The sequence below is a fragment of the Sphaeramia orbicularis genome, chromosome 21, assembly GCF_902148855.1.
Source record: "Sphaeramia orbicularis chromosome 21, fSphaOr1.1, whole genome shotgun sequence".
Taxonomy (NCBI): Eukaryota; Metazoa; Chordata; class Actinopteri; order Kurtiformes; family Apogonidae; genus Sphaeramia; species Sphaeramia orbicularis.
In genome coordinates this window covers 6,374,845-6,401,139 of record NC_043977.1, presented here as the reverse complement: position 1 = coordinate 6,401,139, position 26,295 = coordinate 6,374,845, and the positions used below count along the sequence as shown (strand labels likewise).

The following is a 26,295-nucleotide window of genomic DNA, read 5'->3' as shown; positions in this document are numbered from 1 at the left end:
CATCAGGTTCAGTTCAAAGACATTATGCAACACTTACATTAGGAGAAAATCACATTTTCACTGAAAGATAATGTAAAGTTATTTTTTTCAATTTGGTAGCCCTTTATAGATTATTTTAATATAATAATAAGTAAGTAGGCAGACCTTGGCCCAGCCCCTTTCTTTTTTTTTTGTTTTATGTGTGCGCACATTTAAGTGCAGGTGTCGTGTCCTTGTTCTGACATCACATATACTGGATTCTATACATGACTGTTTTATATTGTCATTGTTCTAATTTCAATAAAAAGAGTTTAAAAAAACTGCATGTAAGAAAAAATATGGTCATACAATGAATAGGATCAAAAGGTGAAATTAAAAAAAATGAAAAAAAGAAGAAAAATGAAAAAAAAAAAAAGGTGAAGCCCCGCCCCCTTCTGATTGTAACCAATAGGTCACAGAGTTACGGCAAAATGTACTATTTCCATAAATGTGATGTGTTTATCAAGAGTGTGGTTTAGACCAGCTCCAAATGTAAAGTGTCACGAGGTAACTTTTGTTATGATTTTGGCGCGATATAAATAAAATTCCATTTGATTTATTTGCTGATAAAAATCTTCAAAGCGTCTCAGTTACAGCTAAGAAATATGCCGAGATAAAATCCAAAAATCTAAATAAATAAATAAAATCTTGTGAGGGCAAAACTGTGCCACTGTGAAGCCGGTTACCGGACGTTAGTCTGGGGTTGTCTGTCTTCTATGTTTGTCTGTCATTTCCTGTTTTATTTTGTTAAGTTTTCCTCATGTATCTTGTCTGCTGTCTTTACTTCCCTTCCTGTTTGGTGTTCACCCTTACCCTGATTTCCTGACTCCGCCCTAATTTGTTCCACCTGTGTCTCGTTGTCTTCCCTCCCTTTTGTGTATTTATACCCTGCCTTTTCCCCTGATCAGACGCCAGTTTGTTCTCTCTTGTAGATAACTTACCAGCGTTCTGATCCTGTTTGTTCGTTTGCCTTACCGTGTTCGACCTGTTTTTTGTCATCCGTTTTACCTGTCTTTTGCCTGCTCCCTGTCGGTTGTTGTCAGCCTCTATCTGCCTTCCTGGTTTTTTGACGCCTTCGCCTGATTATTCGGTACGTGAGTTTTGCCTTTCCCTATGTCCTGTCGCCTGTCTGATTGCCTTCCTGTGCATGACCTGTTTCCGTCCCTGACCTCCCTCTGCTTTCCCCTAGTCGGCGTTCCGGCAGTAAACCCGGTGCCGAACCGTGGGTTCGTGTTCGAAACCCGGTGGACGGTTCAGACGAGGACTTCCTTGCCCGCTGTCCTCAAGATCCTGTTCTTTATCATTATCGTACTAATTGTATTCAATAAACCCTGTAAACTTTTACATCCGTCTCTGCGTTCTGCATTTGGGTTCTGGGTCTGTGCTGAAGGCATTACAGCCACTGCCAAAACTCTGACTGAAGTATCAAGAAAACAACACAACCCCCCCCCCCCCCCCCCCCCAATAAAAACCAATTCATCAGTCATTTTTTTCTCCTGTTGGAATGATTCCACCAGTTACACATATGTTTGTCAGTTTAATACTGTTGATAATTTTACAAGTGAAGAAAGTTTGTTGTAAAAAGTATCAGACTGAAAACACTAAATTATAAAGATTACTGAACTGAGAATAATGTCACCACTATGTTTTCTCTGTATGATCTGTTCTGATTATAAAATTATTACACATTGTTAGATTTAGTCTGGTTTAGTCTCAGCTTTTTCATCTTTTCTCCATTTTCTACGTAACTCTTCAGTCTCTTAAAAAACTCTTCAGTCTCTTAAAAGTCTGGTCAAACAAATCCAGTACTGGACTAATCTGTGCACACATGTATTGTATAAACTGTCGTGGTTAGTTCTACTGAAGATTTTAGCCCAACAGTTTTTACTTGTACTTTTTTCTGTGTCTGCTTTGCAACTGCACAATTAGCTTATTTCTCAATTTATTTATTTATTTATTCTTCTTGCTCCTTTTTTTTTCCTTCTTCTTTCTCTCCTTCCCATCTATCTTTTATATCTTATTCTTGCTCTGGGAAAGTTAGTGTATTTTCAGAATGTATTGTATGTATTGAATGTATTTTATGTTTTTGGCTGAAGCCGTTCAATCTGAGCAGACTTTTCTATATCTGTCACGTTTAATGGTTTTCTTCCAGTATATTAGGACTTTGGAAACTAAGTGATGTTTGTTGTGTTGGTCGTTTGTTCAGGACAACAGATGGAAATTGGCTTCTCTGCTAAATGTGATGCATGCATGTTGTTCTTTGTAACTAATGCCAATACACACTGTCCTGTAACTAAATAAATAAATACAAATACAAATAAAAGTGCTTCTTCATTTTTTTGATGTTTCACCCTATAAGAAGAGTAAATGAAAGCTCTGACCTTTAAGGATCTACTGCTAAATTTGAGGTAAACGCTTAAACCACAGCCACAATTTGAAGAATTTTCACTAAGAATTATAGATTTACTGCCTTTAAATATTTCTGAGAACCCAGAGAAAACCTGTTAATGTCAATGAGATGTAAACTTTAAAGTCTGTGGTTCATTATATGACGTCTGTAATTGTATTAACACAAGTGGTGACAAAACTAAAGTGTTCACGGGACTCCTTATTAGAGACGCCTACAGCAGCAGAAACAGCCTTTGAGTTTTATTGACGCCCAATAAGACACTAAGCTGTTTTCCTACTTGTGCTGAAGTGGTTCTACACTGTGTGTGAGTTGTGTTGCTTCAGCTGTCAGTGCGGTTTGTGTTGCTGCATATGTGTGTTTGTGGGTTACAGACCCTAAACCTGCCTCGACCCCTGACCTCTACATGTCACATGATACTTATTCAGGTCCCGTTAAACACTTAGAAGAAAAGGTCAAAGGCTAAAGAAGGGTATTATCAAGCGGGATTAGGCACATACCAAATCTATAGACACAACATTCAGACCTTTAGCTCCACGTGGTTCAGGATTAGATCAGAACATGACTTCAGACTTTATCTAGAGGGATCGATGTAGACGTTAATATCCAAATTAAGTTCATTCATTTGTTTTGAGCTGAAGAAAAAAAATTACATTTTTTGTGTACATGAACTAATACCTGAGCAAATACATTAATAAATAAAGATGATCAAGACAAAATAGCAATAAATAAATAAATTCAATATGTACTGCTCATAATGGAGTGGGAAGAAGAAAACTGATTAAATCCCACCCCCATCTCACATTTATACAACAGAACACATTACTTTTGCTTCCTTAATGATAAGGTAACATCTGTTTAGAGTCCTAAACCATCTAAAGAGCAATTACCTGAAAATGAAACACATTATTAAAAATAGGGATGCACTGATACCACTTTTTTCCAGACCGAGTACGAGTACTTACATTTGAGTACTTGCCAATACCGAGTACCGATACGAGTACTTAATAATCCCATTCCAGTTGTTAGTTCCTTTTGTAAATGTGCTTTATTGTTGTTGTCATTAGTCTGACTGGAACAAAGTGCTGCTACTGACATTTAACGTGTTGGAATGAGCGTTTCTCAATTCATCCACCAGGGGGCGCTGCTCTTAATTAACCATACTGGACAAATACCACGAAGAAGAGGAAAGTTTTTTGAGAAGAAGAAGAAGAAAGTCAGTAATAACAAACATGGAGACGACAGAGGCAACACTAATGTGATACTAATATTGCAGCGTTTTCACTGGTAAGGTTTAAAAGTTTAGCTTCAGCAGGAAGAGAAAAGAGAAATGAGCCAGAAGTTTTGTTTTCACTTCTGTTGGCGGCGGCCCGCACCGCTCCGTACTCCCGCTGGTATTCTCATTCTGTTTACGCATCCGTGAGCACCTGGAAAATGGACGGAATGTACGCAGAGGACAGACAGAACGCTGCGTCTGTCTGTGTCTGTAACGTTACTGTCAGTCTGCGTTATTTTTATCACCGTCATTTATTTTGAAAAATCTCCTCACTCTTCACACTCCACACACACTATTCCACGGCTGCGTACCTGCTGCACTGAACTGTGAATGTCACACGGCCGTAAGTGGTATCGGTGCAGTTGTATCGGATGTCTTTTACGAGTACAAGTACAAGTACACACACTGAGTATCGGAGTTGATGCCGATACTCGTATCGGTATTGGTGCATCCCTAATTAAAAATCAGACCAATGTCCCTGTATCTCAGCGTCATGTTCTATCATGACTGCATTTCAATATACTGCCCCCACTGCATGGAAGGTCCTGCAAAACCACTTAAATCTGTCTGAACTTGTTACTTTAAGTGAATTTAAAGCTTTTTTAAAGGAGCGGGAAATCAGTGAGCTTGGTCAATGCAACTGTTTTTAAAACTTGCACAAATGATTGTTTTGTAATTATCGATTGTAAGTTTTTTTGTGTTACAGGGTTTCCGCCGCCATACATTTGATACAAAAAATAATCACCATCGCATTAGACTTATTATACATATATATAATAGGCCTTAGGGTTAGTTCTGGGGGTGGGAGGTGGCAATGTTTCAGGAGGTAGGAAAAGGTTAATGAGCTTCACAACAGCGGGAGACGTAGAGGAATTAGTAACATGGGTTAAATTGTGAATTCACTTTGCGCATACCCATTGTAAGGTGCATGCGGCATGAACACCCCCCCCCAGTTAGGGTTAGACAGAAACTGTTAAGCAAGTTGAATTTGTGAGGTTGTCAGGTTTTGCTGCTATGTTGAAGTCCTGTGCTTCACTTAGGAAGAATATCTCCCATTAAACTTGAAGGAAATATTGATGTTTATAAACTATATGGACAAAAGTATTGGGACACATCATGTCTACAGCTGTATGAAGTCCAGTTCATGAGAATTTGAGATAAAAACATCATTACTGAAGAAATAATGAAGACAGTAGATGATTAGTTATGGTACAAAACTATTATTTATAGTCAGAGCATGAAAAATATTTAAGAAATTTAGAGTGAAAAGAGAAAGAGAGAGATACTTACAAAGGACACCCTCCCCCCATCAACGAATCATTCATCCCTCCCGGTTTTACAATTTATTCATTCACTCATATAACCTAATAAAATAGCAATAATCTAATTTGATCTGTGCAGAACTGTATTATTTAAGTGATGCTTAAGTTGGATTTTCATAATAAAAAGACATGGTAATTATTGTAAGTCAAATAAGGCATGACTTTTTAATTTGGCCAGTGAAAAATATTTTTGGCTGGTAAATTTTTGGAGGGCACTAGGCAATTGCAGATGAGGTAAAAAGTTACTTTTACACCCTGAGTTGAACATTTAAAATCATAATCATGGATAAAAAAAATTAAAAACCAAAATCAATGTTGAGATAAATTGAGTCAAAACCATCTCTGAGGCATTTTGGAAGCAAAGATAACAATTTAAACCAAACTAACCAATGCAATGCAATATTTATCCCAATATAAAACTTAATTTGTCATTATTGTTTTGTATCCCAGACCCCTGTTAGAAAACAAACACCTGAATTCAACGTGTCCACATACTTTTGTCCATATAGTGTACGTGAACGCATATACATGCCTTGTTCATACAGTTCACATCTAAATGAAACTAAACACCTTTCGGGGGCTCCTATCTGTCTTTGTCAATAAAGTTCTGTCAAAAATGATTAATCCTCATGGAGCTCATCAATTACCCACTGACCAGTCCAGGAAGCTAACATGATTACATTCCCCTGAGTGCATCAAACATGCAAACGACGGCATGGACGTCGCAGCGTGTGATTGTGCGATGCTGCATAATAGGAAGAATTCAAGCAGCTCAAGTGTTCAGATAAAAAAACAAGAAAAAAACAGGCATGGACTGAGATGAAAATGACCACGGGAGGATAGGAAAAAGACGACGGCGAGGGAGAGGAAGACCAGAATTCGGTAAGTGCTTCAAGTAAAAGTAACAGAAAAAGTGACGGTGAGAAAACGGGGGGAAATCACAGTGGCACAAAATGGTAAAAACGTGTCGAAAAAAGAAGCTGCAGAGAAAGAAAAAGACATTGTGGTGGAAGCGGACCGAGTGGAAACCCATTAGAGAAAAGTGAGAGGAAACTAAAGGATGAGGGCCTTCCAGATGGTAGGAGACTGTTGCCTCGGAAACACTGAGAGGGCAGAACAATGGGGATTTGGAGTGGTGTTTCACATCCCATCATAATACAGTCATGCCATTTGGAAACTGAGCGATGAAGCTACAGCCAAAAAATCGCAGAGGCTGACAATTTTCTCCAAGATGGCAGCGGCTCAAAAAGGAAAGGAGGAAAAAATGGGACTGACATGTCAAATGGGGTGGTGGCTGATGGATGAACAAGCTTAGAAACATACCCACAATCCACTGCTTTACGGCCTTTACAAAGTAACTTTGAGATGGCAAAGGCTCATTTCATTGTACCACATGGTCGAAGAAATTCCACCCAAAAAAGACAAGATAATTCGGTTTTTACACAAAATAGAAAACAATATATAGGATCAAACAATAATAATCCTCTGACCCTCTGATGGTGGATTTACCTGCAGAGATTTTAGTTTCTGACTGTATTTTCCTATATTTCCTCTTATTTTGGATGTAAATAACAATACAAAGGTGCTCTTACTCACTTCACTGCTTACAGTGATACAGTTCTGTCTGAGAGAATCGAAATAAAAGGATCTGGCACAACCTCACCTACTCAAGGTCCAATGAGAGGAAGAAAAACTAACTGTTGGTCAAGAACTCCAGCAGCACTGGTCAGGTAAATATATTTGGAAAGAAATAAAGTTCTACTACACGACACATTAAGTCTGAGAGAAAAAACTTGGCGCAAAATACCAAATGTTTGACTAGTTCAATACTCATTTGCAGGGTTTTCATCTTCAATAATCAAACATTGCTTTTTTTTAGACTGCAAAAATCCAAATCTTACCAAGTGTATTTTTCTCATTTCTAGTCCAAATATCTCATCACACTTAAAATAAGACATAATCGCCTAAAGAGTAACTTTTAAGTGAGATGTGAGAACTTATTTTTTAGACAGTAGATCTGGAAAATCTGATTTTGAGAAATCTTATCAAGATAATTCTCACTTGTTCCATTGGCAGATTTTTCTTTTACTTAATTCAAGCAAAAAATCTGCCGTTTTGATTTCACGATGACGAACAATAAGGTAATTAATAAGGTAATCCTACAGAAATTCCATGAGACAATCTTCACCAAGCAAAAACTTGACATTTAGCATTAACACAACAGGACATTTCAGGCTGTCAACTATGACAAATAATGCATTTTCATTGCTAGTTACCAGTACATAGCGGTTACAGAATTATCACAATTATAGAAATCTGTAAAGAAAATACTTTACACACATCCCTCTAAGTATAACTATATAAGAGAAATGAATAAAACTGTATGAAGTTTAAATGAAACTGCTGGTTGTGCCCCTAGTGGCTGATCCACCAAATAACAGGTTCAACAACATCTTCAAAGCCCAAATAAGTTTGATTGGAGATTGCGTATTTGTAGTTCTACAAGTTATACAGTCGAAGAAAAAATTATTAGACCATCAAAAACTATGGTTATGCAATCCAGTACTAACTCCTGTGTATCATGTGACTAAAACAGACAGAAAAGAAAACATGGAATGTCTAAAAGCTCTGTTTTTGTCAGTACAATGACGGAAGAACTGAAGTGATTTTGGTTATTATCAAGAAAACATGTTAAATGGATAGATATCAGCTCTGAAATTAAACTACTATGAGCTAGTTTTGTTGTTATCATTATATTTGTCCAAACAAATGTCCCTTTAGTTGTACCAGGCATTAAAATGAACAAGAAATTGAAGAAAATGAGGGTGGTCTCATAATTTTTTTTCTGTGACTGTATGTATAAAGTGCCCAGATCATGTATCAAACAATCAAAATAAACATTTGAACCCAAAAATGTGAGGAAAATCTTCAAGAAAAAAACAGTACTAACTCTCTTTGACAAACTATTCCATATTTCTATATTATAGAATATTGTTAGCATTGTAGCGTAATTGCCTAGGTCACGTTTTTGTCCAAATTGTGATATGTATGTAACTTTACTCTCCGGAACACTTCATTTTTCATCACTGGCTATGATGTGAAAAAAAATATTCTCCAAAGATCCAGGAAAGTGAAAGTTTTTTTTTTTTTTAACATTAATTAATTGTCTTGATTAGAAACAGCATAATGCAGCATTTTTCTAGATTTTTTATAGAAAGTCCTTTGTAGTGAACAGCTGTTTGTTTTTTTTTTGGGAAACTCCTGTCCCCTACACAGGACCAAAATGCATTGCTGGGTCTCAAGAGGTTATGACTTAGGCAATTATGATATGAGGCTAATAATATACAGGAAAAGAACAGAGCAGTCATAACTTTGCCAATCTGAAAATATTTAGAACACTGTAACACTAAATTGAGCCTCGAGTCCAGCCAAATGAAGCAGAACCCACTGTCAGTCGTACTAATGCTGAGATATTTGACAGATTGAAAAAACTGTCAGTGAACTAAACTAAACCGATACTTAGTGTTTAACTTCCTGAAACATTATGAAATCCATTACTGATAATACCATATCCATCCAAATAATCTCCATTATTTCACATCTTGAGCCAGTAAGGTTCCCTTTAGTGAAATGCACTAATAGTTTCAAGCTGGGCTCTATTTGCTCAGTGCACGACCGCAAAACGGAAACTACAAACAAACAGCCGCTCATTTGGTCGATAACAAGACGGCTGGCATGAGAAAGAGAAAGTTGTGAGAGGAAAGGCTCGAAAACAAAGTTTGCGGAGTAGTTCGTGTTTTCATTTTGCAGCCCATTACTCCTCTATAGAAAGAAAAGAAATATTAATTTAAGTTTCTGTTGCAAGACAAAGTGTATTTAACCCATAAAGACCCAAACATCCACAATCGATCAAAACCATCGACTGATCTTAAATATTTAATACCTGTTGATCCACTAATCCTATCAATACATGTAAATAATTGGTGTAAAATGCAGTTTGTCATCTTTTTATGGTCATCAGATATGACCCATTTGGACATTCAGAGGCTCCATAGTTACCGTGGAAACACCATCATCTTCTACAACATTGATTCACCTGTAAAACCCAGGGAGTTGGATCAATGACAGTGGATGGACACACTGGGTTTATGTTCAGTAAATGAGAGATATGACAGAAAAAGTCCCTTTTTCTTCACTTTTCTCTGTTTTGATATGACCTTTGAATTTACTTTGAGTTTTTCTGAACATCTAAATTCAATCTAGGAAATTAAATACAGAAAAATGTGTGAGTTAGAGTGAAAAATGCAAATACAGAGGATAATACTATAATAAACAATAAGTCATTTAACCCTATAATGCCAAATGTATCATATTTGATTCATGAGTTTTGAAGCCCTCTACATGATCAGTGTGGCATTTTTTTCTTGAAAAACCTGTTGTATACAATTAGATACATGCAATACACAGATAATCCACCAGGGGGAGGAGTTCATTCACCAGAGGCCTTTCCAGTGACACTACAAGACTGTCATTAATGAGGAAGGAGGAAGAACTTTGATAATTTAGAAAAGGAATTAATTTGTTAGACATGTTTGTGTTGTATTATGTTTTTGTTTGTTCAAAAATAATATTTGAGTATTGAGACCCAACGTATCAAATACGACACAAAATTGAAACTCATACATGGAAATTGATATTTGAAAAAAACATTTCTTTGGTTGTTCAGAAGGACCAATAAAGGCTCCAGTTTCAAAGAACTGGAATTTTCTGTCAGTGATTTAATGGCTCAGGCTTTACAGGGTTAAGAAAGATTAAATAGAGAGAAAAATACAATTGCAAACTGCCACAAAAGTAGCACTGGGCCTTTATGGGTTAAAAGGATGGAAGTGAAAACTGGATTTTCAACTGTTAGTTCCCTTGCTGATTCTGCGACAAAGTCTGTAACGCTGCAAAGCAGAGCTCACATTGGGATTTTGGTTTAGAAATATAGCTTTGTTTTGAGCTGCTTTTCTGTGATTGTATTTCTGTTTTACGACATTTCATTTCATTCTGCTCTCGTTAGACTTTTAATGGTTCATTTTATTCTTCTTTTCCCTTTGAAAGGTGCATAACGGTATAAATAAGGTGATTGATTACATCTCTTGCAACCTGTTGCAGCAACATGAGCCACTTCCTGTTCGCCAGATCAATAAATCATCCTAAAGCGTTGAGGTGCATGATTTTTTTTCTCTACATAAAGGGGCGGTAATGGTCATTTACCAGATGTTTCACATTTCACAACGACTGAAATGATAAAGTGTTGTCTGTCTGCTTGGCCTTCTGAGAGAATTGTTGATGTATTTCTTACAAATCTGCTGAAGTACAGAAAAATCACCTTCTGCCCTGAACAACACAAACTCCCAGTGGGCACAGCAGATAGAAAACAACAGTTATTAGGGTTTTATGTTCCGCAACATTTCTGAGTATGTTTCAGTTTCACAATTTGTAGCTCACTTCTTCTTTTGCTTCACACGAGCGGAGTATCACATAACATCAGGTCAACTCTGGGATTAAAAAAAAAAGCACAAGCAGCGACCTGAAGGATACATTTCCTGCCTCACCCCAGGGTCCAGACTTATGAAAGCATATCAAACTCCTGTCATACATGGACCTGCTGGTTCTGCAATGCATTATGGGATGTAAGTCGACATTATAGAGACCGTGATGCAGATCAAAGCTTTGGCTCCTTCGAGCAGCAACAGGCGAACACAGTAGAAACACTAGAAGCTAAGAGGGAGGGGAGGTGGTCTACGGGAGGTGGGGATGTAGGGGGTCTTTCTGGGGGTACCCTGTAGCTACCAAACAAACGGGGTCTGGGCGAGTCCAGGAACACACAGGAAAAACAAGCGGACAATGGGGCGGATTGTGGAGAAGTCGTGAAGTGGTCTGGGAAAATCTCAGGCCTGGTTGGGAGGTCGACTCGAAAGAGATGGAGGGAGAAAGACAGAAGAAGAGAGAGACATTCCATTTCATTTCCCTCCTCAGTCTGAGCGAAACGATATTCAACAATGTCCTTTTCACCCCGAGTTCAGAGAGAATCAGAACGAGCGGAGGAGGGGGTTCAGAGAAAGAAAAAAAAAAAAAAACAACTAAGGGGAAATGTCAGAAAGTGGATTAATGAGGAAATGTAACAAACACAGTGTTCACGACACAGTAAAACATCTGCCGTCTAATTACTAATCACCTAATTATCATTATAATGAGGAAGCAACAGTCTTCCCAGCAACCTGAGCAGCCGCTCTGATTGGCTCGTTTAATTCAATAACGGAGATAACGAGGAAACAAGGGAAAGGGTGTCTGGGTAATCCAATTGGGTCAAGGCTGCGTTTGGGACAACTGATCGTTGTTATCAGCATGAATCCTCTGAGAACAGAATCAGGTCTTTAATCAAGTTGAGTTGGTCCAGACCTGCTGTGAAACTACAGGAAGAGGACAATAGAAACATGGACTCCTGGGAGGAAACATGCAGGAAGGAGTCAGGCGCTTTATTTATGCACATAGGTGGGTTATTATCTACACAGCACCCATGAATTATTAACAGGGATCGCATAAACACTGGTTGTGATACAAGGTAATTGTTGTTATTTGTCATTATAGTGGTCATTGTAGTGGTTATGATGTATGTGTATGAGAGACCTGCACCAACATCCATCCTGTGATATCTGAATAATAAAACATAAAGTGCATCTGTTCACATCTGGTTTTACGATGTGTTTCCAGAAGTGTCCCATGTGACCACTTCTTGATATGCAAATGAACAAACTCATTTATTGCCTAAAAAAATTTACATTTTAAGTTAAACTGTCTTTTTAATGTGTCTGCATGTCTCTTTTAACCCATAAGGACCCACGGTGACTTGTGTGGTAGTTCCCAAATGATGTTTTCTCTCAATTTAATCTTTCCTAAGTGATTTATCACCATTTCTTATAATATTATCCTCTGAATTTTGCATTTTTCCAGTGAAAATAATGTATTTTCCTATATTTAATTCACTGATCATGTAAATATTCATAAAATAATTCATTTTATTTATTATTTTTTTTATTATTTTATTTGTTTTTGTTCATTTTGTTACATATTTTGTTAATTTTTCCACTTTTTCTTGTCTGTTATTATTTTTTGTTTCCCATTTTGTTTATTTGGAGGCAAATTTTGCCCATGTTACTTATTATTTTGTTGATCTATAATTAGTTTTTGTTAATTTTATTGTTTACGCTGGCTATTTTTGTTCATTTTGTTGCTTATTTTTTTACTTCTTTCTTGTGCAGTTAGCTCATTTTTTCATGTTATTGATTATTTTGGAATTTTTTATTCATTTTTGTTCATTATATTTAATATGTATATAGGCCCAGTGTGTCCATCCCAAATGATTTTTTTCTCTCTATTTAACCTTTCCTAAGTGATTTATCACCATTTCCTACAATATTATATCCTCTGAATTTTGCATTTTTCCAGTGAGCCGATGCCGATACTCGTATCAGTATCAGTGCATCCCTATCTACAAGTCTAGGCAGCGGGCTAGTGCTCACTAACCTGGGGTGCCGTAAAGGGGGGTAAACATGACCAATTCATGGGGCCCAGCATTCCCAGGGGGCCCAGTGGATAAAGGTTAGAAATTGTGAAAATTTAGTGTAAGCTCTGGAGTAAAAGAGAGGCTGGAAGTCGGACATCCAAAGTTTAGTTTCACTTTCGTTTTCACACCAGTTACAGTAGTTGCGATACTTATGGAACGCACCCCTAAGTATATACCCCCTCCCCACTCCAACAAAAAAATTTACAGATACTTCATTTGATGAAGGGCGCACAACCTTTACCTTTCCTTTACCTTTCTTTTTCCTTTCATGGGGCCCACAGTTGCTGCTACACCCAAAGCTATTGCGGGAATGTAATCATTAGTGACTTGTCTGCAGCCTATATTAATTTGGGAATTGAGTCTTTTGTGTTTATCCGATGATCACTTAGTTATTAAAATAATCTACAGATTACTTGATTATTAAAATAATTGTTAGTTGCAGCCCCACCCCTTATTTTCTTTTTTATTTATCTGCTCTCTCTCACCTTTAGAGTTAAATTACTATGGACAAATTTGGACAAAATTATTATAAAGTAGCAACAATTAATTGATTAATTGCTTAGTTGTCAACTATTAAATTAAAAATCGTGAATAAGTAATTTTTTAAAGTTAAAATACAGGGAAAATGATTCCAGCTTCTTAATATTTCTAGGTTCTTGTTTCTTTTGTCACGTTAAATGGAACAACAGACCTGAAGATGTCATTTAAGGCTTTGGAAACAGCTTTTCACCATTTTTTTTTTTTTTTAACATTTTAAACACAAAACAAGGACTGAGAAAATACTTAACCATTAACTGACAATGAAAATAATCCATAGTTGCTTTTGTATGAGAAGTAATCTGAAAAGTTGTTGTTGATTAAACCTGTATGTATTTAACCCTCTACCTGTTCAGCACAGAACTCTGCTTTACTTCCAGTACTCTGAAAGGTGATTATTTCCCCCTAAACGACCCTCCACCGCTGGTTCTGTTCTGCTCTCGAAACCTTCATATGAACCAAACCCACGTTCACGTCCTCCAGTCCTAACAGTGGTTTGTTTCAGTGTAACCGGATCAAAAGAAAGTAAGATGGAACTGAAAGTGCAAAATAAAATACGAGGTTAAGGTGAGATGTGAAGGATGGAGGTAAAAGGGATGGAGAAGGTAATTTCAAGCAAATAGCGAGAGTAAGACCTTGGGGGTGGGGGTGGGGCTGAGCGAAAGGACATGTGTTCTCCTGTCGTTCGTTTTTTTGTGTTTCTAGTGTTCATTTTCCATAAAAACCTACATCTCCTGGTTCATAAAAAAGTACTTTTAAGGAGTAAGAGGGTGCTATTTTCAAGGCACACATGATTTAATCCTAAAAGTATAAGCAGGGGAAGTACTTCAAATGGCAAAGCTATTAGATTTACAAGTGGCTGATGGACTGAAATCACATGGAATAAATGCTGGAATGAATAGCAAGTACATTAATATTTACCATTAGAGTACATCTCAAAGATTTGCCGTCAAAGGTAATTATTTTAGACACACATGGGGGGGTTTTAGCCTGCATTTAGGAGTCAGAATACTCAGAATCGTTTAAGTGAAATGGTCAAAAACGTGGCTGTACTGCACTAAATCGAACTCCAGATCTGTACAAAGCGGCAAAACGCACAATATATCCTGCTTGTGTTTCACGCGGTGACATTTGCTGACAGTTTGTTAGGTAAAGTGTTGCGCTTTAGGCAGGGAAACATCATCCTCCGCCGGGTCATGTTTTAATTTTAGAGCCATCAAACTCTTGTCTCACGGTGCACGCGCTACGTAGCCGCTGCTCCGGTTAACTGATGTTGAGTCAAACATACAAATACCTGACGAAGCAGCCCTACAGCTATTTCTGGATTCACTGGGAAATAATAGAAAACACACACTTCCACAAACAGGAGTCCGTTCCAAACACACATGACATGTACAGGTAAACAGGACGGTTATTTCAGGTCAGCTGCATAAAAAAAAAAAAAAAAAAAAAAAAGGACATGTTTTCATAAGGTCAACGGGGACTGGATGTGGTTTCCAAACACATTCTTCTTCTCTCAGTCAAAAAAACCCATCTGTGAACGAAGCAGGAATGGATGCAGAGTGAGAAAGCAAGATAAATAAAGACAGAAAAAAGGAATGAAACACCGATAAGGTCAATGCTTTTAGGTCTGTAAGTGTATTTAATGCTGTCTTTTGGTTTTTCTCCTGTTCTGTGGAAATCTACAGGCAATTTAAGAGCAAAAAAAACTGATATGAATAAGCAACAGAATGATACGAGTAATGCAAATGGACTTATTTTACCTTTTCTGAACAGGCAGGAGGTGGATGGTGGGTGTATAAAATAAAAGATTTAGAGTCAGGAGGTTCTAAAATGGGTGATATTTAATGGTGTCTCCGAAAAGACGTTACCTAATGAACTGTTTTCAAGAAAAGACGTTCTTGTTGTGACTACAGTGGGATACGAAGGAGCTGAAATGACTTGATGGTGTTTGTTTTAACACTGTTAGAGGATGAGGTTGGTATTTTCAGCAAGTTTCAGCTTCATCCTTCACTTTTCCCCATGCATTTTTTTTTGTGGGTGCGTGTGGGTGTGTCTAGCTTTTTGTTTTTGTTTTGTTTGGTTTTTGTTTTTTGGTATTTATATATATGTATATATTCTTTGCATGGAGCCTATCCCAACTACAGGTTCAGAAAATGAAGAAATAAATGAACACATATCTGTTTTACTACAGAATTTTCTTTCCTGTACATATGTGATTTTACTTTTGGTTTTCAGGGTAATTTTTTTTTTTTTTTTTTAATTTATTCTTTTTCTTACTTTCATTGTGGGTTTGGTTCTTGTATACCTTGTTCAAAAAAAAAAAGAAAAAGAAAAAGAAAAATGCTAAGTGTGGCTCTGAATTCAGGGTATTTTTTTTTGACAGGACAGTGACTATTATATTTTTCTGTCAGATTTGTACTGCCTGAATTGTTGAGTTTGTCTTTGTTGTGCCATACTTTTCAAGAAAAATATTTAAATAAAAAAAAAAGAAAAGACGTTCTTGTTGTGACTACAGTGGGATATGAAGGAGCTTAAATGACTTGATGGTGTTTTAACACTGTTAGAGGATGTGGTTGGTGTTTTCAGCAAGTTCTAGCTTTATCCTTCACTTTTCCCAATGCAAAAACCAAAACTTACCAGGTGTTTTTTTCTCACTTCTAGTCCAAATACCTCATCACATTTAAAATAAAACAATCACTTAAAGAGGAACTTTTCAGTGAGACATAAGAACAGATTTTTAGACAATACATCTGGAAAATCGTATTTCAAGAGATCTTACCAAGATAATTTTCACTTGTTCCATTGGCATATTTTTTTTTTTTTTTGCTTAATTCAAGACATTTTGCTTAATTCAAACAAAAAAAATCTGCCAATGGAACAAGTGAAAATGATCTTGGTCAGATTTCTTGAAATATGATTTTCCAGATCTATTGTCTAAAAATCAGTTCTTATATCTCACTGAAAAGTTCCTCTTTCGGTGATTATGTCTTATTTTAAATGTGATGAAATATTTGGACTAAAAATGAGGAAAATACACTTGATAAGATTTTTATTTTTTCCATTCCCCCAACTCCATCAATTAGTTTATGATATTTTGCAATGCGATATCAGTCTGTACTGCCAGGTCACATTTATCCGACCTTTACATCATTGAAACGCGACAAACGCCACAATTCGGCATCACAAGAGGAGGAGCAGTGAAAAAACATATTTATTTCCGTAAACACAGTGTGTGTCTGTGTGGTCACGTATTACATCAGGACCTCTTTAGCACTTCAGGATCGCATTCAGTTTATACTCAAAACTACTAGAAGTCACATTTAATGTGTACTATGAAGGACCACACAAAAAATCGGATTTCACCAAAAAATCCGAATTGCGCATTAAGACCTGCTGTCTGAGCATAGCCTTAGGAAAAAAAAAAAAAACAAGTGAGGCGTTTAACCCACAAAGACCCAGTGCTACTTTTATGACAGTTCCCAAATGAATTTTTATCTCTATTTTTATTATTTCTTAAGTGATTTATCAGCATTTACTCAAATATTATGCTTTGTATTTTGCATTTTTAAGTGAAAATCACTTACTTTCCTATATTTAATTTACTGATCTTGTAGATGTTCATAAAAGCTCAGAATAAAGTTGAGGGTTATTGCATCAGAAACAGAGAAAACTGAAGAAAAAGTGACTTTTTTAGTGAAATCTCTCATTAACTGAACATAACCCTGGTGTGTCCATTCACTGTCATTGATCCAACTCCATGGGTTTTACTGGTGAATCAGTGTTGTAGAAGATGACGGTGTTTCCACAGTAACTATGAACTATGGGTCACTTATTTTGTACAATTTTTAAATAAACTTTGTTCATTTGTATTAATTTCATTTGTCATGCTATTTGTTTTTATTCATTTTATTAGTTATTTTGTTTATTTTTCTACATTTCGTTTCCTCTTTTATTACATTTTCCATCAATTTTATTCAGTTTGTGGCTAATTTTGTCCATGTAACTTATTATTTTGTCGATTTATTATGAATTTCGTTCATTTTATTGATCATGTTGGCTGTTTTTGTTCATTTTGTTGCTTGTTTTATTCTTTTTTTCATTTCATTTGTCTTCTTTTTTTTTATTTTTTGTGTTATTTTATTATTTTGTAAAAAAATTTTTATTCAGTTTTGTTTATTCTATTTGTTTTTTAACATAAACTCAGTGTGTCCATCCACTGTCATTGATCCAACTCCATGGGTTTTACTGGTGAATCAACGCTGTAGAAGATGACTGTGTTTCCATAGTAATTACGGAGCCTGTGACCATCCAAATGGGTCATATCTGATGACCATGAAAAGATGATCAACTGCATTTTACACCAATTATTTACATGGATTGACAGAATTAGAGTCAGAAGTTATTCAACAATTTCAATCAGTAGATGCTTTTGTTTTTTGAGGGTTAACAGATTAAACACAGGGTTTTGAATACAATGAAACAAAGATCTCTCCTCATTTTCAAGTATTTTGCTCATTTTGACCTGAAGTATTTCTCTGCTTTTATGCCATATTTATTCGGTCAGCAGGTATTTAACATGTTAGATCAGTAGATGGTTTTAGTTGCCGACGTATGTTTGGGTCTTATTTCCACTAAAACATATTCATTTATACTTTAAATACAGCTGCCGGTACTTTTTTACCTGTCGGTGGTTCTAACATTTGCAGTGTCACTTCCTTGTCTAGATTCGAGGGCAAAAAACATCACACAGAAGAAAGCTGTATTAGTGGCAACGTGACTGTTTTGAATCCATTTAAGCCGTGCAGAAAATGCTTCACGATTGTTACCAGGGCGTAAGCAGGCAGATTACTAGAGTGACTTTTATGGAAAAATGACTGGAGGTGCCTGGATGTAAAAATTGGCAGAGCTTTTGCAGATTACAGTGCATGTCTGAAAGTGGAAACAGAGACAGGGTGTACTGTATGTGAGTGAGCGAGTGTGTGTTTGTGTGTGTCCAATTTCCCAAGGCTTTTCAGATACCACAGCCAGACCTCAAAACTATCATCAGTGTTCTCGCTCCCATCTGCCAAAGTCATCACCCACACACAGACTCTCTCGCCGCCTCACACTCACACAGCGGAGGGGGGGGGAGGGGGGAGGGGTGTGTGAAATAGCCATCCCTCACCATTTTAACAGGGGTGGGAACCTGCCTATAAACTTTCTAACGTCTAAAACTTCTGCCGCTAACTCCCTCCTCCTCTTCATGTACAAACACACAAACAAACATTTGCCGCCGGCTCGTTAGTCTGCTGAGATATTGGTCGTTAGCCACAAAATAAAACCGTTCCAACGTCCCTGTACGTCAGCGTCATGTTCTATAAAGAATCAATACGAAGTTGAATGTGTGAGGTTGTCAGGTTCTGCCTCTGTGTTCCAGTCCTGTGGTCTGGATGCAGATCAATCTGCCAATAGAAGTGGGCAGGACTTTCACTGGAGGAGAACTCAACTAATTCAATCAAAGTCCAGATATGACTTCTATTAGTGATCAATAGGAACTACAGTCAGTTCTTTTCTCAAAATATGACAACTTTATTCTAGTAATATTATAAGTTATGTATAAACTTTGCTTTTTCTTCTTAATATTACAACTTTTTCTCAAAATATGTGATTTGTTTAACCCACACTATGACCTTAATACTTTTTTTTTTTTTTTTTTACTTGCCACCCTTGTTTTCATCAATTTCTTGTTCATTTTAATGCCTGGTCCAACTAAAAGTATGTTTGTTTGGACAAATATAATGATAACAACAAAATAGCTCATAGTAGTTTAATTTCAGAGCTGATATCTATCCATTTTCCATGTTTTCTCGATAATAACCAAAATCACTTCAGTTCTTCCATCAATATCTATGGCATTGTACTGACAAAAACAAAAGCAGTGCTTTTAGACATTCCATGTTTTCTTTTCGGTCTGTTTTAGTCACATGACACACACAGGAGTTAGGACTGGATTGCATAACCATAGTTTTTGATGACTTTTGATGGTCTAATAATTTTTTCTGTGACTGTATACTGATATCTGTAACCATTTACATGTTATAAACCATCAAAATATGGACCATTATAAGTACAGGCACATTTTTAATATTTAAAAAAAATTGTCACAAATTCAAAAATCTAAACTTGTCAAAATTGTGAGCAGATTTTATCGACATTGCCCTAAGAAAGATACATAAAAAAAATTGAAAAGAATCCAACAAGTAGTTCTGGAGAAGATTATTGAAATGTAGACATTGGTGATCTTGTGTTTAGCCCTTCAAGGTCAAAGGTCATGGACCCAAAAGAAAGTCCATATATGACTTCCTATCAGTGCTCAATAGTAACTATATTAATATCTGTAACCATTTACGTGTTATAAACCAGCAAAATATGGACCATCATTAAGTAAAGGCACATTTTTAATATTTAAAAAAATTGTCAAAAAATTCTAAATTTAAGATTTCTCCAAACTGTAAACAAACTTTATAGATATTGTCCCAAGGAAGATACATAAAAAATGTGAAATAAATCCAATCAGTAGGTTTGGAGAAGAAGATTGTTGAAATCTAGACATTTGTGACCTTCATTTTGGCCCTTTAAGGTCACTCAAGGTCAAAGGTCATGGACCCAAATGAAAGTCCATATATGACATCCTATCAGTGATCAATAGTAACTATATTGATATCTGTAACCATTTATATGTTATAAACCGTCAAAATATGGACCATTAGAAGGCAAAGTTTAAATATTTTAAAATTTGTCAAAAATTCAAAATTCAAAATATCTCCAAACTGTGACCAAACTTTGCAGACATTGTCCAAAGGAAGCTACACACAGAATTTTAAATGAATCCGACCCGTAGTTTTGTGAGAAGGAGCTGGAAGTCGCAACACGAGGGAAAAGGGAGGAAGTCAGCGGAGGAAATGAAGACACACTGCAAAAAGTAGTCAAAGAGTGAAGAAAGAGAAGATAATTAAAGCTGAGGCAGAGGGGAAAGTGGCAATGTTACGGATGAAAAATGAGATGCTGAAAGACGGGGGGGTGGGGGTGGGGTTGACTGATGACGGTCGGGGGGGTATAGTGTGTCTGCAGCTGTGTCATGTTAATGTGCGCCTGCATATGTGCACATTTTCAATACAGCTACGACCATTCAGGACCTGAATGGGGAATAAATAGAAGGAGTTGTTTTTTGTTTTTTTTTTCTTTCCAGTAATTCATTAGTAAACACTGTGAGATGTTATTGGCTAATGTTAGTGATATTTCATGCTGTCCAGAGAAGAAAACAAGCATAGAGACTTTAATAGATACACTGCTCTGTTTGACAGTGATATCTGTCCACAGTGGTGTCGTCCATGTCCTCGGGTAAACCGCTGTGGTTTTTATTTAGATTTACAAGAAGTGAGTAAAAAAACTAAAGAAAATAAAATGAGGCACAAGAATGAGGGGTAGTTATTGTTTCAGAAAATGAGAAACAGGCAATTAAAATAATGAATAACAAGACAAACTTTAATAAATGCAAATCTTTTATGCATGTGGATTTTATTTTATTTCATTGTGTTTCATTGAACTGATGAATATGTATTGAATTTACTGATTAGAAAAAGCATTTTATTATACGTATGAGTTTCTTTTTTTTTTTTTTGCTATGTATGCAGCTTTATTTGAATACAGTGATGGGGAAAACTTATATATTATTAACGCTTTACTCTTAATTTTACTGATTAAAAAAAAGATAAATTTGGGAAAAGAGTTAAATATTTCAGATACTTTTATTAAAACAACAATGTCTGGTGGTTAAAGTTAAGACATTAAAATCCATAATAAACTCAGACTATTAACTACAAAAAGTCAGTTTTAAAATATCCAATCTAAAAAAGAAGCAAAACTCAAGTAAATTAATAACTTGGGAATAATACAAAATGATAATATATGAGGATCAGATAAGGTAAGAATTAATTACAGACAGAGAAAGTATTTCAACAGGTTTACAGACATGATTTAATCAGCTGTATTCAATGTGTTTTATGTTGTCTATGCATTACATGGGTAAACAAGAGTGTTGTGTTTTATATTAGAGCTGTATAAGTTTCAGGTGGTAAAAGTAGGATAAAACGTAAATAAATAAAGGTATTAATGGTGCATTAGTGTGTTTTGATGGGGGAGGACATGGAGGAGTTAAGGTTAAAGATCAGGTTTCAACTGGTCTGGTGTTAATTCTCCAGAGAGGAGAGAAGGTGAAGACCTGAGTGAACCAGAGACGACAAAGAACGACAAGAAAGAAAAGATTTAATTAGAGGAGAAAGGAGGAAAGGAAACAAGGAGAGAAGAGGAGAGGAGGAGAAGGAGGAGGAGGAGGACACTCTTTCATAGTCTTTCAAGTATTTTCTTATTATATGTGGACGTTCTAACTTTACTGTTAACTCCACAGGTCATTTTTATTATTTAATTTTATAGTGTTTTATAGTGCTGTTGTGTTTAGATGTAGTTTTATATTTATTTATCTATGACATTTGACTCTGTGCATATTTGTTGTATAATGAATTAAGTCTAAAAATAAGGAAAGAATAGGAGAAACAGAGAGAGGAGAAATGAGGAGAGGAGAAGTGAATTTAGAAGAATTGAGGAGAAACAGGGGGAGAGGGGAAAAGAAACAAGGAGAGGAGGAAAAAAGAGGAGAAAGGAGAGGAGAAATGAGGAGAAGAAACATGAAGAGAAGGGGAAAAAAAGAGGAGAAAGGAGAGGAGAAATGAGGAGAGGAAACATGAAGAGAAGGGGAAAAAAAGAGGAGAAAGGAGAGGAGAAATGAGGAGAGGAAACATGAAGAGAAGGGGAAAAAAAGAGGAGAAAGGAGAGGAGAAATGAGGAGAGGAAACATGAAGAGAAGGAAAAAAAGAGGAGAAAGGAGAGGAGAAATGAGGAGAGGAAACATGAAGAGAAGGAAAAAAAGAGGAGAAAGGAGAGGAGAAATGAGGAGAGGAAACATGAAGAGAAGGAAAAATGAGGAGAAAGGAGAGGAGAAATGAGGAGAGGAAACATGAAGAGGAGAAACAAGGAAAGAATAGGAGATGTGAGGAGAAGAGAAATTATGAGGAGAAAGGAGGAGAAAAAAGAGTAGAGGAGAACTGAATTAAAGAGAGATGAGGAAAGGAAAGGAAACAAGGGGAGAGGAAAAACAAGGAGAGAAGAGGAGAAATGAGATGAGAAAAGAGTAGAAAACTGAATCAAGGAGAAAGGAGAAAATGAAGAGAAAACATGAAGAGGAAAGGAAAGGAAATGAGGGGAGAGGAGAAATGAGGAAAAATGAAGACAGGAAATGAGAAGAAATGAGGAAAGGAGAGGACAGATGAGAGGAGAGGAGAGGAGAGGAGAGGAGAGGAGAGGAGAGGAGAGGAGAGGAGAGGAGAGGAGAGGAGAGGAGAGGAGAGGAGAGGAGAGGAGAGGAGAGGAGAAACAAGGAAAGAATAGGAGAGAGGAGGAGAAGAGAAATGATGAGAGGAGAAAGAAGAAAAAAGAGTAGAAGAAAGGACAGGACAGGACAGGACAGGACAGGACAGGACAGGAAAGGAAAGGACAGGAAAGGACAGGAAAGGAAAGGAAAAAGGAGAACCAAGGAAAGAACAGGAGAAAGGATGAAACCTAGGGAGAAGAAATAAGAGGAGAGAAGAAACCAGGACAGGAGAGGAGACATGAAGAGGAGCAACAAGGAAAGAAGAGGAGAAATGAGGAAAAATGAAGAGAGGAAACATGAAGAGAGGAGAAACAAGAATAGGAAAGTAAGGGAAACAAGGGGAGAGGAAAATTACAGGAGGAGAAATGAGGAGAGGATAAACAAAAAGGAAAGAAGAGGAGAGAAAAAATGAAGAAAGGAGAGACAAGGAGAGGAAACTAGGGTAGAGGAGACATGAGGAGTGATCAGTACCTTGGTAAGGAGGCGTACTGGCGTTCCACCTCCTCATAACGAGGAGCCATTCGATGGTCTGGACCCCTGGCCGGCATCTACACAGACAGACAGACAGACAGACAGACAGACAGACAGACAGACAGACACAGACAGACAGACAGACAGACAGACACAGACAGACAGACAGACAGAAGGTTATTCAATGTCAGTGTGACAACAATGTGTTATAATAATGTTTTATAATGAATTATATGAAAAAAAAAAAAAAAAAAAAAAATTCAAAGTTCAGATTTTCTGCATCATATCTTACTAAACTGAACTGTTCAACAGGCCTGTATAAACCTCTAACTTTCTTCTCGTCTGTTCTCTTCTGGGTAATTTCAGATCGACAGAAACGACTTATTTGGGATTTACAGTTATTGGGAGTTAGAGTGTGGGTCTTCTTGTGTATTTTTTCGGGGGTGCAGGGGTCTCCATCGTAGATTAGGTTACATGAAAACAGGATGGAGTCGTGTTGTTCAAACTCACTCGGTCACACATCAACAGTCACGTCTCATCTCCATCCAAGGGAAAAAAAATACAAGCTGCTGACGGTTCGATCTCTCTCACTTCTTCAACTCAGTGCTTCTGCTTTTCTTTTCCTTCCTCCTCTGCTCGTTTCCACACTCAGCCTCTCCCTCGGATTATCCCGCTCTATTCAGAGGGGGAATTCCAGCTGTGGCAGCTCTGCTTAAAGAGGCCGACTAAACCCCCAAAACGTCAACAAGCCCCGTTAACACACACACACACACACACACACACACACACACACACACACACACACACACACACACACATCTGTTCCTTCAACACACTCTGTACAGTAAAGTCAACTCATCTGAACAACTCAAACACACAAGCCTACAACTGAGTCAACTTCCACGACTGCTATTGATACTGATATAAGTCTGAAAGAAGCAGTTTGTAAGATTTATGAAAGATTTAGGAGGAAACTGGAAAATGATATTCACACTAATGTTTTCACTGGTGTTTAATTAATGAAAATAATCAGGTTTTGTTACCAATAGACAGTGGTTTCCATGTTTCTACAGTAGTACTGAAAACAATTCCACTCATTTGTAAATATGTATATAGTTGTTAGAGTTTTATTACTCATTATTATTATTATTATTATTATTTTGTATTGTTTGTCTTTTGCATGATCTTTATGCATGCATGTTTTTCTTTTTTGTATTTTATTCTGTCACTGCATTGATCATTGGATTTTCCCATGTGGAATTAATAAAAGTCTAATCTAATCTAATGTAGTCTAGTCTAATCTAATGTAACCTAATCTGATCTAATCTAGTCTAATGTAATCTGATCTAATATAATCTACTCTAATCTAGTCTAATGTAATCTAATTTGATATGATCTAATCTAATTTGATCCACTCTTATTCAACCTAGTTTAATCTAATCTAATCTAATCTAGTCTAATCTAATGTAATGTAACCTAATCTGATCTAATCTAGTCTAATGTAATCTGATCTAATATAATCCACTCTAATCTAGTCTAATGTAATCTAATTTGATATGATCTAATCTGATCTAATCTAATTTGATCCAATCTAATTTAATCTAGTCTAATCTAAGATATCCTAATCTAATTTAATCGAGCCTAATCTAATCTGACCTAATCTAATCTAGTGTAATCTAATCTGATCTAAATTTGTCTAATATAATTTAATCTACTCTATTCTAATCTAATTTGATCTGATCTAATCTAGTCTAATCTAATCTAGTCTAATCTCATCTAATCTAGTCTAATCTAATCCATTTTAATCGAGTCTAATCTAATATGATCTAATCTAATCTAGTGTAATCTAATCTGATCTAAACTAGTCTAATCTAATTTAATCTACACTAATCTAATCTAATTTGATCTAACCTAATCTACTCTACTCTAATCTGATCTAATCTATCTAGTCTAATCTAATTTAATCTACTCAACTCTAATTGTGTCTACTCTAATCTAGTCTAATCTAAAGTAGTACAATCTAATCTAATGTAATCTGATCTAATCTAGTCTAATCTAAAGTAGTATAATCTAATCTGATCTAATCTAAAAATTATCCAAAAGATGCAACTAGATTCAAGTGACATAAAAGATACAAAAAGATTTTTTAAAAAATGACAAAAGATGCCCAGCTATGGAAATTCCAGATGTATTTTTATAAGTTTGCGTCCTGAGGTGACACCAGATTTCTCATTTGGGTGTTGAATAAAGGTGAATACTTCCATTGTTCAGTAGTGACATTATTGTTATTCTTCTTGGTTTTTACTACGTGAAAGAACAACCATGGACCATGTGACCACAACCTGAAAATGACACGTTTTGACAAAGACACGTTTCTTTTTGCACACTGTCTACTTTGAAGGGATTTGGTCATTTTAATATCAAGGAATGCTTAGTCATGTGCACATGTTCCACCAAAACAACTTCTCTCCTGACACTGTTGCAAAGACGCTGTTGTTTTCCTGCCCTTCTCCGTAACGACGGTGGACGATGCCAGACCGATCTACAACACTGGAACAAAGATAATGAAATGTGGGGAAAGGTCTGGACACCTGACACTAATCTGAGGCTGTACAAGTTTGGGATTCAATGCTTTAAAGTAACACTAGGGTATCTGCAGGTTTGATGAAGCTGAATTTATGATTTATAACAGGCCTCGTAGTTATTGTGTTGAACCAGTCTTAACCAAGTTTGTGGGAGTTATTATATACATGCACAAAAGAACACAAAAGGACTCTATAGAAAACAAAAAATACGCTATAATACACTAAAATGCACAGAAAATGCACTAAATATACTAAAACATGTTACACTATAATATGCAAAAAGGCTCTGAAATACACAAAAAACATAAAAAACAAATAAATACACTGAAATACACAAAAAGCACCTTCAAATACCCCAAAAAATACACTAAAATGCACTAAAACATGTTAATATAGAATAAAATACACAAAAATGCACTAAAATATATGAAAAAAAAAATTAAAATACACAAGAACACCTTCAAATACTCCAAAAAATACTGAAATGCACTAAAATAAACAAAAAATACACTGAATATGCATACAGTGTATCAGCAGGTATGATGAAGTGGATGTTATGACTTTTGAGACATTTTTCAAGGCATCTTTGGTCAAATTC

At 36.3% G+C, this 26,295-nt stretch overlaps 1 protein-coding gene across 4 annotated transcripts in view; it reads right to left on the bottom strand.

Annotated features, from left to right (window-relative positions):
* The window catches only part of LOC115412167 (partitioning defective 3 homolog B-like), a 387,150-nt gene that overhangs the window by 20,747 nt on the left and 340,108 nt on the right, over nt 1-26,295 (bottom strand). For all 4 annotated transcript variants that reach the window (XM_030124503.1, XM_030124504.1, XM_030124506.1 and 1 more), the window contains exon 23: nt 23,113-23,189. In XM_030124503.1, the coding sequence (XP_029980363.1) occupies nt 23,113-23,189 (77 nt within the window). The remainder of the gene's footprint in view (nt 1-23,112; nt 23,190-26,295) is intronic.